A 14577-nucleotide genomic window follows, 5' to 3' on the forward strand; every position below is an offset into this window, starting at 1 on the left:
ATTGCCAAATACTTCTTCTAAGTCCAGCTATTCCTGACTTGATCTGAATAATTTTGCAAATTTCAGAACTATTACTTAATTTTGCATAACTTCTGAATATATAAAGTCAGATTTCTCAAAACAATTGTAATTTCATTGGAAAGAGAGGCAACCTTTCTAAAGTCCAGCATGGCAGCTAATCTCTAAAGATCCCTGCAACCTTTAAGCACTATCCCCTTAGATCCCAACGTGAAACCCAGTGTCATGGAATTGGCAAGTCCTACTCACTCAGTATAAGAAGGACTCTCTGATAGACAGTCACAGTAAAACCATGAACAAAGCATTACCTGTTAGCATCCTGTCAGAAACTTCTTAAGAATACAGAAGAAACAAGAGTTTCAAATTGTTAGAAAAGAGGAATTACAACACAAAACTGACACTCAGTCAAAAGGTAAAACCCAAACTGTTTGGAAAAATGAAGCATTCGGATGTTTGGTGGTAGGTAGGGGCCACAATTTTCCAAGTAACCAGGATGTTAAGGCGTTCTATACAAGGTAATGTTGACAGCAACCTCAGGTGCTAAGAATAACAAAGCATGTTTTAGAGATGAGGCAACCAGAGCATAGAGAGATAATGTGAGCTGTCTCCTGTTACCCAGCAGGCAAGTGAGAGAACAGAATTGAGCCTCTTTCAGACACCTGACTGCCAGCTAGTGGAGAAAGCTCAGTTCTAGAAAGGGTGCAAGAGGCTTAACACAGGCTTGAACAGAGAGACAGAGGCAAAGGAAGACTAAAGGAGCTTGGAGAGCAGGAATTCCCTTGGTGCCTCTATACCTGGAGAGGATACAGTAAAGCACGATAATAAATCCCTGTTTGATAGAAAAGCCAGGCTTAGGAACCAGAGGCATTAGTTGATAGAGGAAGAAGAGATTTCCAGTGGTAAGGACAGAAGAAAGGATAGTACAGCTGACAAACAGTACAGATGACATCAGTTCCCTGCTGTTCCTCGAGGCTTCTCGAGTGAGACCCAGAACACCCAAGGAGGGAGTGAGCAGAGGGTTTGCATGCGCTGTCCCTCCAGTGTGTCTCTGCATAACTCATCCTCCAGATCGTCACTCCCTTGCACTTCTCGGGACCACCTTTCTTACCTGACTAGAGATGCTCTTTGCACAGTATAATTCTCCTTTGTGGTAATTTTCACAATTACAATTTTACATCTATTTGTACATTTGATTACCTTTCCCCACCAAACCTGAGAATAAAGACACATGGATATCTTTGTTCTTTTTAGCATTGCCAAAATCTAGCAGAGTGCCTCATCCACTGCAGGCACAACTATTTGCTGACCACTGGCAGAAAGGACAGATGGATGGAAGGAAGCAAGCAAGCCAACAAGGGAGGGAGGGAGGGCAGAAGAAAGGAAGTTGATTGTGTTAGGGGTCATTGAGAAGGACAGTAAAATTTAAAAAAGGAGAGACTAGAAACATAATAACAAATTTAAAAACTACCCAACTCTGCTTAGGGTTGGCCTTATTTACTGTCAATTGTTTATGGTCAAATAAAAAGCTCTGGTAGACCGTATCTTATTTCTGGGCAGCCACACATGTGAGCCTCATAAGGAGAACATTGATTGCTGTACTACCATTGGACCTTGTGATATGTGTCCACAATGCTACACACAATTGGAGACGATGGTTATTTTTTTCACCGGGGATTTTAAAACTATGGGCGATTTGCCTATGAAAGAACTTTGTTCCTAGGTGATGCTATAATTATGATAACACTGTGTTTGGTTAAGCTGAACTCTGAAAATGCCTTCCAACCCATTCCACTCGAGTCCACCTTACGTGGCTTACTAGGTGCCAGGCACTTAGGGACAAGACCAGGTCTCCGCCCTCAAGAGTTACAAAGTGCTTCTTTGAAAATTGTTGACATTCCAGCCCTTCATCAGTCACAGACCAAATGCATTCACCGTAATTACAGGGCATTAACTCATTTTCTTCATGTCATTAGAAGTGATTAAAATTTCCCCAAATTTCACTAGTCAAATAAGCAAAGAAACAGGTAGGAACTGTATCTGATCTCCTCCCATTTTCTGCTTGTTGCCAGTGACCCTACAGTGGAAATACTAATCGTAACAGCAACTATAACTTTGAAAATTTCCTGTGTGCCAGGCATTCAGCTTTATTCATGTTAACATTTAACTTAATCCTCAAACAAGAAGATAGGGTCCATGTGTTTTTCACATTTGTATCCTTGGGACCAGCACAGACACAGGAAGATGAATGGTAAATGTTTGTTAAAAGAATGCATGTGTAGGGGCGCCTGGGTGGCTCAGTGGGTTAAAGCCAAGCCCTGCATTGGGCTCTCTGCTTGCTCGACAGGAAGCCTGGTTCCCTCTCTCTCTCTCTGTCTGCTTCTCTGCCTACTTGTGATCTCTTTCTGTCAAATAAATAATAAATAAAATCTTTTAAAAAAAAAAGAATGCATATGTAAACAAATGGTAAGTGGGGACAATCCACATAACATTTAAACCTGCTTTCTTTAACCCAGTTTTTGTTTTTAGGAACTACAAGTTGAAATACCACTGCCTGATAAATTTCACACTAGGTATATAACTAATGAAACAGGGCTGAAAGCAACCTTGAAAGGGACCTCGTGTTATAGATGTATTCACTGGTTGAGTGACCTTGACAAGTGACTTAACCTCTTACTGAACCATACATATATTTTATTAAGAATAGGAGGGTGGTAACTTCCTTGAAAATGAACAGAATTCCTTGCATTGTGCCTGGCCCTCAAGAAATGATTGATGCTGTTATTCTATTTGATATGATTTTGTGAGTACTGAAATTTAAGAGTATTATTTTTGCTTTAGGACCTTAAAAAATATCAAGACCATTTTTATATTTTGTAGAAAATATGACAAAAATCAGAATATTGGGGCAAACTAGACTTTCTACAATGATTTTAAAAAAGGATAGTCCAAAAGGCAAGCACAGTATAGACGCCCCAAAAATGTGGTAGGGGTATACTTTTAATAATTGCTCATGAAAGGTAGGATTCGAACCAGTACAGGAAAGAGTTCAAACTAACTTTTGAAAAATACACTCAAGGGTTTTATAGAAAGTGGTTAGAATAAGAATGATCTTAGAACTGTGATATACATATCATCAGGTTATAAAGATCACAAAGACACTTTGTGGTTTAGATCATTCCTTGACATTTCAGCTCAAATGCCACAACATGTTCTGCCTGCCTTCTCCACTGTCGTCTTCTCCTTGGAACTGATCACTGCCTCACATCCTGTTCATTTTGCTTGTTGGTTTCTTACAGCTCTACTGACCGGAGCGGAAGCTCCAAGAAGGCAGGGATTTTCATCCATTGCTGAGTCACCAGTTCCTAGTGCCTGAGACACAGATGATGCTCAGTACTTACGTGTGGATGGAGTAAATGGAGGCAGAAGTTGAGACCCAGGGTGACTAAGCCCCTTTTATTTAGCTGGTATGTGGCTGAACCCGTTAAGATATGCAGGTCACCCAAACGTTCCTCCAGGGCAAGCAGCCCCTCTTAGCTCTCTCTGAAACTATCATCTGTCCTTTCTGTTAGAAACTTGGAGGTTGACTGTGCGGTATTTCTGAACCGTATCAACAATCTGTATCTTTTTGAAGGCTTCTAGCACGTTTTATTTGAGCTGCATCTACAACTTCCGTTATAAAGGGGAGATGGACTTTTTTCAAAATTCCACACTGGAGAGACTCTGTATGAGAAATATTGCTAGTTCATGAACAGCTAAACAATAATGACATTAGCTTGACTCTGACTTGTAAGGCACTTTAAATGTAGACCACAAGAAACCTGTTTTCTAAATCAGATGAATTCTTCTTTAAAAGTAGGAGCTGAGCTTATCCAGCTCCCTGTTTAAGGAAATTGTGAGGAAACAGAAGTCAAAATTTAGAGGCTCTCATAAATAGAAAGATAAGGAGGAAAGTACAGGGGGAGCCACAAGAAGAAGACAAAGTAATGATAGAGTCCGGCTTTTTTCCCTAAGGAAATATATTTTACAGTCTGTAATTTTTTTTTACTAAACAGCTATTGACCAAATATGAAGGAACACTACACATTTTTACACATGCAAGAGTTAAAAAAAAATTGAACTACCACATACCCAGACGACAATGGTATCTGGAGACTTACTCTTACAAAATAAGAAAGGAAACCAAGAATGAGGAAAATATGGGCCAGAGGAAACAATGGGTCCAATTCAGGAGAGCCTCCCTAGCCTGACAGTATCCAGCAAACCTATGTAGTAATCAGCTTAGACTGGGGCAGTAGGATGGAGGACCCTGGGGGGAAGTCACTCAAGGAAAAAGCACGTTTGCTGGAATATGTAATATAATCAAGTTTGAAATAAAACAAGACCATGACAAAGGCAAAAGACGCGAGAATAAAAGACAACTGGCATCTCCAAGGGAACAGAAATGGGATATGAGGGGGAAAATATAATCATAATACATTGACTCTGCATGGATGATATTAATGATATACATCTTAGAGTTCCCCAAGGGACAAAATATCTAATCACATTTATAACTCAATACAGTGTAAATGGTATACATCTTGTAAAAGTAAAAAGTTTGAAATTTTTGGTGAGGAGGAGGGAAGGAGAGCTCAAGGTGGCTTAGAGATGCTGATATGGTCATCTTACAAAGTAGGGACTGAAAACAGACTGCAGTTGCGAAGAGAAGAAATGAAGGTGTAGTAATATTAAGTTTAAAAGATAACTGTGGGGGCGCCTGGATGGCTCAGTTGGTTAAGCAACTGCCTTCGGTTCAGGTCATGATCTTGGAGTTCCGGGATGGAGTTCCACTTCGAGTCCCACTTCGAGTCCCACATCAGGCACCCTGCTTGGCAGGGAGTCTGCTTCTTCCTTTGACCCTCCCCCTTCTCATGCTCTCTCTCTCTCTCTTAATCTCTCTCTCTCTCTCTCTCTCAAATAAATAAATAAAAATCTTTTAAAAAAAGATAACTATGGAGAAACCAAGTCTCGTAATAGTACTTGGAAGAATGAAGAAGAATGACATCTAAAATGGGAAAATCAAGGAAAAAGAGATGAGTGAAAAATGTGTACATATGGAGATCAGGTTTGGGGGTGAGAGAGTGAGACAGAAGATAGTAGCTTTTTATTATAAGCCTTTGGTTGTATTTTATTTTCTTAAAACAATGCACTGTGTTACTTTAATGGAAAAAAAGTCAAGTAAGGGAAGAAAATCAGCTCATGGCTCAGTCAAATCCTAAATCCTTTTGCATAGGAATTCCTCCGTCCTGTTAGAAAAGTCCAAATCTTTGTCCTGTAACCATATATGCACTTTTGGAAGCTACCATTAAAGGGATGAGTTTGTGAGTATTGCCCTATTTTTTTTTAAAGACTTGACCACAGATTACAAGTTCAAATAATTTTGTGACTCTAAAAGGAAATGAGATAGGTGAAGGTAAGATTTTTTTTTTTTTTTTAAACTCTGAACTCAAAACCAATGAACTGCAATGAGTTTACTGTTCATGGGTTCTTTCAGTGTTTTGTGACAGTTTAGAAGTGAATACAAAGAAAACAGCAAAGTTAATATCCCTTGCCTTCTCCTAACCTCAAGATTTTTAGCAGCTGAGGTTTCACATTGTTGGGCAGAAATATTTAACACAAGCATCTGGGATTCATGTCAACTGTTGCTTTTTAAGAAGGGTATTCTTTTTTAAAAATACTAACCTTGTTTTAAAGACTGCTTCAGAAGAAATGAATGTTTCCTCCTTGCTATTCTCTGCCAACACTCCCATTTAAAAGTTCAGCCTGGGGGTGCCTGGGTGGCTCAGTGGGTTAAAGCTTCTGCCTTCGGCTCAGGTTATGATCCCAAGGTCCTGGGATCGAGCCCTGCTCCGGCTCTGCTCAGCAGGGAGCCTGCTTCCTCCTCTCTCTCTGCCTGCCTCTCTGCCTACTTGTGATCTTCCTCTGTGTGTCAAATAAATAAATAAAATCTTTAAAAAAAAAAAAAAAAGTTCAGCCTGCTCTAGGAAATTGAAAGGAAACCCCCTTGCTACATCCAAAAAGTCTCTTCATTCCATATGTGAAGCTTCAGGATAGTCTCCACGGTGAACAGCATCTCCTGGGTCCCCAATTCCACTTCCAGATGGAGCCCCCAAGGTAGACAAGCAGCTCCAGGCTCTCAAGCCTTTTCCAGATGACAGCCTCCAGAAAGATGAGTGTGGCAGAGACCTAATCCTCTGATTCCAGATGTGCACATGAATAAGTTGGAACATCTTCTCCCCTACCATATGTAATCCCCAAAGGGAGAGAGCTTTTTGATGCCTCTCCAACAATACTCCACAGTAAGTCTCCCGGGAGCTAAGTCTCCAGAGATCAAAGCCTTATTTTTCTCTCACCTTTCTTCTCTCTTCCTATTTTCCAACCTCAATCCAAAATGCTATGCTATTCCTTACCTGGGTCAAGGTGCTTATTTCCGGGCACACTTTGGGAATTTGGTTATTCTGAAGATCTAGAGTCTTCAGGCCAGGCAGTTTTTCTAATGCTGAGGGCATCTTTGTTATCCTCTTCCCATTCAAGGTAATGATCTTAGTGTTTTCACCACCCTTCAGTGCTCTTACTAACAACCTTTCACTCATGGGCTTAGAAGAGAAATATAAGAGGGAGAAGGTAACCACTAGGGATTAAGTTCCTTACTGTGCCTCTTTAGAACCTCTAATTACAGAACTGGTGTGTCATGGAAACAAAAACATTCTGAGATCTACCATGTTGAAGATAGGAGGCATCAGAGTGTTACCTGTGAAAAAGATAGGAAGAAGAAATAGCTGATTCCGGATTTGGGGCGGAAAATATACACGATGAGCCTGGGATATCTTATGCCAGACTCTTATGCCAGAGACACGGAAGTTATCAGACTAGTGAGATCACACATCAAAAGGACACAAAAGCCAACTTCTAGAGGCTGAGGTTCCCATTGGTCTAAAATGGGAAATTTGAGGATCAGAAACAATAATCTAGAATGAAACATATGAAAACACATTAAAATCTAGGAGTTCATAATGGTTTTTAAAAATAAAAGAAACTCATTGATTACCAAGGGATTGCTGAGAAACTTACTCATAAGTCTGCAAATTGCTAAAGGAAAAAAATGAAGCATTTATTCTGCTTTTCCAGTATAAGTACCTTTTAGTATAACTTAAGGGTTAATAAGGTTCCTATTCAAAGAAAAGATAAAAACTTATAAACGAGGAAGGAAAAAATAGATTTAGGAAAATCACCATTTTTTGCAAATCCTAATGAAATAATGGATCTCACAAAAATCATAATTGGATGCTTCTAGGGGTGCCTGGGTGACTTAGTCCGTTAAGTACCTGACTTCTTGATTTTGGCTCAGGTCATGATCTCAGGGTCATGGGATTGAGCCCCAAGCTGGGCGCCCTCATGGAGTCTGCTTGAGATTCTCTCTCCTTCTCTCTCTACACTCCACCCTGCAACTCACACACACAGTTTCTCTCTCTCTCTCTCTCTCTCTCTCTCTCTCAAATAAAATCTTAATAAACAAATAATAAAAATAAAAATTCTAATTTAACCTGAGTCCTAGTCCCAAAACTCATTACATGGCTTAGGTATTTTGTTACAGCAGCAAATTCTTTATCAGAGAAGACCAACAAGAATCATATAGCCTTCGGCCTTAGATAATTGTGGGAGCTGATTAAGCCATCTACATAGGGCTATTGCTGATGTGTCTGGTGCTATGCTTGCTCTAGGATTCACGGTTGCTGAAGGAGAAGATCTGGCAGAAGTGGGAGAAGCTGCAGGTTCCATGGTTAATTCACACCAGTGAAGTGAGCCAGCGGATCAGCAACAGGACACGTTACTGACACTCAATGCCTTCATGCTAACTTTCCAAGCTTCTGCTTGCCTTGTGCCTTCCAAATGTGCAAAATGTCTCTTGTGGCTAGGACTGGGAAACTATACAGGGAAGGGGATTCTGAGATATAGTCTAAGTTTAAATTGATCCAGTACAAATCCACCACACCACACCCTTCGCACTTAGGTGCTTCTCTTTCTACTGCTATTATCACAGCACGGTCTCATCATCTCTACTGTATTACTGCCTGCCGCCATTATATTCTCTGCCATTCTGCCATTACATACATTGTCACTGCCATCAATCATCTTATAATACATCTTACTCTATGATAAAGCTATAATAAATAAAAATCTTTCATTGGCCCCTCATTGCTTATGTTAAAATCCCAACTGAGTTGGAGTTAAAGTATCAGTCTAGCCCCAGCGTCATTAGATGTCATTACCTTTCACAAACCTTCTGTCTCTAGATGACCACCATTCATCAGAAGCATCAAATATATTTAGTCCTTTGCTTGTGCCATTCCTTTGTCCTATATTCCTTGCCACTTCCTAACTGTTCCTAATCCTTTCAAGAGTCTGCTCAAGTATTTACTCTATCATTTTCCTTGAATTGTGACCTTCTCTATGAGCAGAATTGCTAACATGTTTGTTTCAAGGGGACTTTATACAAACTCTAATTTAGGACTTAATACTTTGTATTATTGTTCAAGTCATATTTCTCGCTATGTGTTTGAACTGCAATCTCTATCACCATGTTTGGCATAGAATTCAGTAAATGTTCATTAAATTAAAGTGAATTTTATGCTAAGGGGTTGTGTGAAAGTGTACCTTATATAAAGTCTATTAGTAGCACAAATTAATGTTCTTGAAAATATAGGAGAAAAGACATGTGCAGACACGGAGGTCTAAAATATTAACTATCTGTTATGCACTGTCCAAGATGCTTAGTATATGAATATGAATAACAAGTCATTGTCTTCAAGGGGCGTAGAGTCTAGGGGTAAATCAGAAATTTAAATTGGTCATTCATTCATCAAGTATTGTTTTCTAGTTTCACTGAGATATAACTGACATATGACATATAAGCTTAAGGTGTACAAAATAATGATTTGACATGTGTAAATGTGGCAAAATAAATGCTACAATAATCAAATATTCATTAAGTGCCCATTACATGCTAGGTACCATGATAGCACTGAGGCACCTTGGTTCAAGAAAGATTTCTTGCTGTTGACTGCTGAGTCTAGTCATAATAGGTTAAGAAGAATTAAGCAGTTGATGAAATAAATGTAAGGAGGTGGGGGATGAATTTAAATAAAAGGAGTGTGAGAAACATGTTCACAGGCATGAAATACATGGGACCATGGGGAATATAAGTAATTCTAGTGCATAAGTCTAAAGAAAGGAGTGAATGGAAGTGATGGGGGAGAGGTACACAGGACCAGTCATAAAGGAACCCCCTTAAATGCCATGTTAAGGACTGGACTTCAACCCCTAGGCCTGGGGAGCCACTGGAAAGTTTAGGAGACAGTCTCAGATTTGCATTTCTGGAAAATTTGGCAGCATGAAGGAAGAGGGAGTGTAAGGGAGTGGCTCTGTGGACAGGGAAGCAATTATGAGATTTTTGTACTATTCTAGGTGAGAGGAAAAAGGGACGGGGGAAGAAAATGATAGGGTATAATGTGGGTAGGATTGCTGTTAGAACCTGATCTCATAGGTACATTAGATTAGATGTGAGCCACAATTTAGGGTGTAAAGTGGGGAAATGAGAGTGTGGTAATATTTGGTAGGATAAGGCTGTGACACAAACCCAGTTTATGAAGACATTAAAAAACAAGGAAGAAAAAGGGGATGGAGTTTACTATTTCAGACTTTGAAGTTTTCACCTGCATCTTAAACATGCTCCCTATAAACACTCAGCTGAAATGGCCTCTGAGCTCTGCTGGGTTGGGCGCATGGAATGTGGCCATCCTCAGCTTTCCCAGCAACCAGAAATCAATCTATTTGCAGGAAAATTGAAAAAAATCACCAGTTTTTTGAGAAGGCATCATCCTGTGAACTCAGCACAAAACTAGGAACTTTAAATTGAATGTTAATCTAGAATGTGAAAGTGACTTCTGTAAACTACAAGTAAAACTGGTTTTATCTCTCTTCTCATCAGTAGAATAACAAGAATACCAGTCTATTCCACTGAGATTGTGTGGGAAATATCTAACTGATGATTATAAACTACTTTAGAAGTATACAGTGCTGTAGGAATGCTAAAATATATAGCATCCTAGAATCTCAAGGACTTCAAAACAATCAGAAATTTTATTTAATTTATATTTATGAATTTAATTTATATTTAAATTCTAATTAACATCTACAATACATCTACTAACATTTATTAACATCTACACTACAAAAGAACCTGGCTAATTCCTATGACAGGGGCCCCTGTGACAAAGGATTTTGAGAGGTGTATAAATGCATTAAAAACAGGGGTTCATAAACACAGTTTGGGGCAGGAACCAACACAGTTGAATTGTTTTGGCAAGCTTACTTTGTGATTTAAATACGGTGTGAGATTTGGGGTAAAAGTTTTCAAACATGAACAGATGCTTCATGTACTAGCAAGCTACTGTAGAAATTTTCTGTCCTGTAATAAAAAAGGGCACTGGCTTTCTCTTGGGTTGTTTTCTTTTTAAATATGGAAATGGAAGCTTTGATATAAAGGGTTTTAGATTCTCAGGGTGCCTGACTGGCACAGTCTGTTAAGCATCCAACTCTTGGTTTCAGCTCAGGTTGTGATCTCAGGGTCGTGAGTTTGAGCCCAGCGTCAGGCTTTACGCTCAGCTTCAAGTCTGCTTAAGACTCTCTCTCCCTCTCCCCCTAAATAATAAAGAAATCTTTTAAAAAAAATAAAATAAAAAATATAAAGGATTTTGGATTCTCAAAGGCCTGCCTTCTGAGGTCAGCCTTGCCACTTATTGGCATTGTGGCTTAGCAAGTTGTTCACTCTCAAAGTCTTCAAGTCTCATTCCCATTTTACAACAGGGATGAGAATACCAAGCTGGTCTGCAAGGACTAAAGCCCACTTATGTAAAGCATTTAGCACATAGATAGTAAATGCTCAATAAAATGTAGTTCTATTTTGTACATTTTAAATCAAGACCTCCACCTTTTGTTGAATATCAGATGTGCATGTACCGTTTTGGGACTGATTAAGGTGCTAATATACGTCTACTGTGTCAAGGACCTGTCTCTCCACTGTGACCTGCACTACACTATCCTTTATCCATCACTACTTCAACTTATTACTTAGATATCTGAATGCATTCTCATTAAAGGAGTTCAAATAGGGAACTAGATGAGAATTTGTCAGCAGTGCTATACAAAGAATTCTTACATTGGACATGAGGTTAGAAATATACCAGTGGTTCACAGACTTTAACAAAGGAAACAATTTGTAAGAAATTCAGTTATCAACTCTTAATTTTGCCAAGTATATTTTGCTATGTAAAGTCATTTTATTTTATATATATATACACATATATATAATATATATGTATATATGTGTATAGATATGTACATATAAATGTGCATACATATCTATATGTATGTATATACATATATATATCTAAGTGGGGGTAGGGGGAGGAACAGAGGGAGAAGGAGAAGCAGATTCCCCACTAAGCAGGGAGCCTGATGTGGGGCTTGATCCCCAGACCCTTGGATCATGACCTGAGCAGAAGGCTGATGCTTAACCAACTGAGCCACCCGGGCAGCCCCAAATAAAGTCATTTCTAAAAATTCACTTTCCTCTATTACCACCATAATTTCATCAAAGGACATTTTAAAGCTCTCTGGTTAAGAAAAAATCATATATGTATATTTCTTGAAATCAAATGAATTTGCTTTATGAAAAATTCATCTTCTTACACAAAATTTTATTTTGCAAATGGTAACAGCTTACAGATCAACAATAGATTACCACTAGGTTAGATGAACCTCTCATATATTACTTAAACACCCACACACAAACAAATACACTTATACATAATTTTTGGAAGTTTCTACCAAAAGTTAAATACATAAAAATCAGAAGGAAGTAACCAATTAAAATTAAAAGTAGAAATGAAAGTGAGATAAAACCAAGCACAACAAGGTAACATTTACAAAGTCTATGGATAGAATTAAAGAACAAAAAGGAGAACCTAAAGGGGGATGGTATGATGCCAAGCAAGATTCTGGCTTGAGCACAAGGCACCCTTGACTGAGACATGAACTGTACTTTCCCAGACCAGCTGGGGATGGTGGTGGGCAAACCGAGTCCATGTGCTGGCTAAAGGCCACACCCTCGACTCAGTCCTTGCTGAGTGCTGCCACGAGGAAGTCCTGGCCCAGCGTTGACAGTTCTGATTTCTAGAAGTAGAAACATGGACTTTAAGTGAAATCCTCCAGTTCTTAAATACTGCTAACTAATTCACTTTTGAATTTTCTGTGAACCACTTCAAACAAAATACCTATCCGGACCTCATTCAGCTTCCCAGGATAGCAGTTCGGATGCAGCAAGGCAAAAAAAGTCAAGGATAACATCCTGAAAGCCAGTCAAGGGAAGAGGTATGGCTAGAACAGAGCCTAAGGAGGAGGAATCAGCAGAACATTATTGTGAACAGCAAGACAGAATTTCAAGGAGCGAGTGGTCTACAGTGTTAAAAGCCGCAGAGATATCCAGGAAGATGCAAGAACAGGTAAGTGATCACTGGTACCACTTTTAGAAGCGGTTTCAGTGGAGTGGTGGTATTAAACCCAGGCTGTTGTGGGTATTCTTTGTGAAGCTTGGTAAAAGTGTTTTCTTAATTCACATTAATTCACCAATAATATCAAAAAAGTTAAAAATCCATTAAGGAATATCATAACCAAACCTGAAAGTTCTATTCTGATCAAGAATCTCGACAGCTCAGTTTCAAACAGAATATAAATGTCAAACTTTGAGATAACAGATAAGAAGCAAAACAAATACTTTAGAATTTTTACCTTATTATCTCAGATTCTTCCGGGAACTATATAATGGCCTGCAAGCTACAGAAAATCCTCTATACTGAATACCAAGAGCAGCACTGAAATTTCCCTCATTACAGCATCTCAGGCTCTGCTTTGTGAACCCCCTTGATGATCCCCCTTTTCCAAAACAAATCATTAGCCTTTCTATCACATCTGCCTCCCTTCCAGGTGACACGTAGGCAAAAACAAACAAACAAAAAAGAAACACAAACAAAACCCCCACATATACAAAACACAGCAAAATAACCATTATTTTCATATTTGCCATAAATTATAGAGCATTTACTAAAATCCTAGATTATCTAAACTTCCATATTTACTTGTATCATTCTCCTACTAAAGTAAATGTTACTATTATTCCTATTTCCTAAAAGCAAACTGGAGCTCTAAAAGGTTAAATATATGCACAAGTTTAAAAAATAAGTGATACTAGGTCTGATCCCAAATTCCAGTATTTCCAATACATGTGAAAATGTACATGTGTACTTTCCAGTACACATGCATGGCAGGGCTGCCTCTCTGGGTACTTTCCTATTTGGGTGAGGCCATACAACAAATTCAAGCCAATGAATGGAAACAAGTGTTTCTTCTGAACCACACTGTTGGAGTCAAACTCCAGAACACTCTCTCCTAGAAAAGTTTAAGACAGTGACAGCTTAGGTCCCAGGGTATAGACATGGAGTACAGCTCCCAACCAACTGGTAAAATATAGCCCACATAGAAATACTCCTTATTGGAATAGCCACCAAGATTTTTGAGTTGTTACCACACTCTGACTTAAGTCTATCCTGACTCCTACCACCAGTGGTCTCAAAAGTCAAACACATCTCAGTGGGTTAGGATACAGTATGAACATAGGACAGAAAAAGTTAGGGTCCAGAGCTTTTCAAAGGATGTTCGTGTAAAGTAGCATTAGGCAGTTGCCAAAATTACCAGACGAGTAACTGTCTCATGTGCCCAATTTTTATTTTAAATGGTTTTTCTTAGAATTTTCCAACCTCATTAGCAGGAAAATGTAAAGATTTACTAAGTTATTCTCAACTGGGAGCAATTTTGTCCTCAAGAAGACATTAAAAATGTCTGGCGATATTTTTCTCCCTCACATCTCTGGAGACAGGAGTACTACTGGCACTTAGTTGGCAGAGCCCAGCAGAGCTGCTAAGTATCTTATAACACACAGCATGGCCCTCACAAATCATCTAGCTCAGAATGTCTGTAGTCACTGTTGAGAAACTCTGGTAGAGGTGTAGAATGCCTTTCTGATTTCAGGGGGGAAATGTCTGATTCAAAAACAGCAATTTACTTTTTAAAACTAGGTTATTTTTGTCAGTAAATTTATGCATTGGGTTCTCATTAGTCCTCATGGTGATACTGTATTGGTTAAGATTATAAATAGTAACTGGAGTTTCCTTTTGTCAAGATAAGAGTAACACAGATGATAAAAATCAGGAGAAAGGTTATAAGTCATCCCTGTTCAGAGAACTGGTAATTTCAGCAGAAAGGTAGTAATTTGTTTCAGTAAGGTATGCTAGTCATCCTGATTATACTGAAATAAGACAACTATAAACTTCCTGGTCAGTGTATTTACAAAGTTTGTAGTATTTTCTTGGTTTATGCACTTACCTTAAAGGACCTTTATATTTC

The 14577-nt window shown here is 38.8% G+C and overlaps 1 protein-coding gene across 2 annotated transcripts in view; it reads right to left on the reverse strand.

Annotated features, from left to right (window-relative positions):
- Positions 1–6650, reverse strand: part of LRRC69 (leucine rich repeat containing 69) — a gene marked incomplete at both ends in the record, with an annotated part of 99786 nt that extends 93136 nt beyond the window's left edge. For both annotated transcript variants that reach the window (XM_080801912.1, XM_080801911.1), the window contains one exon: positions 6468–6650. In XM_080801912.1, coding sequence (XP_080658038.1) covers positions 6468–6650 — 183 coding nt within the window. The remainder of the gene's footprint in view (positions 1–6467) is intronic.
- Between the last annotated feature and the right edge of the window lie 7927 nt (positions 6651–14577).

This window comes from Martes martes (genome assembly GCF_963455335.1).
Source record: "Martes martes genome assembly, chromosome: 4".
Taxonomy (NCBI): Eukaryota; Metazoa; Chordata; class Mammalia; order Carnivora; family Mustelidae; genus Martes; species Martes martes.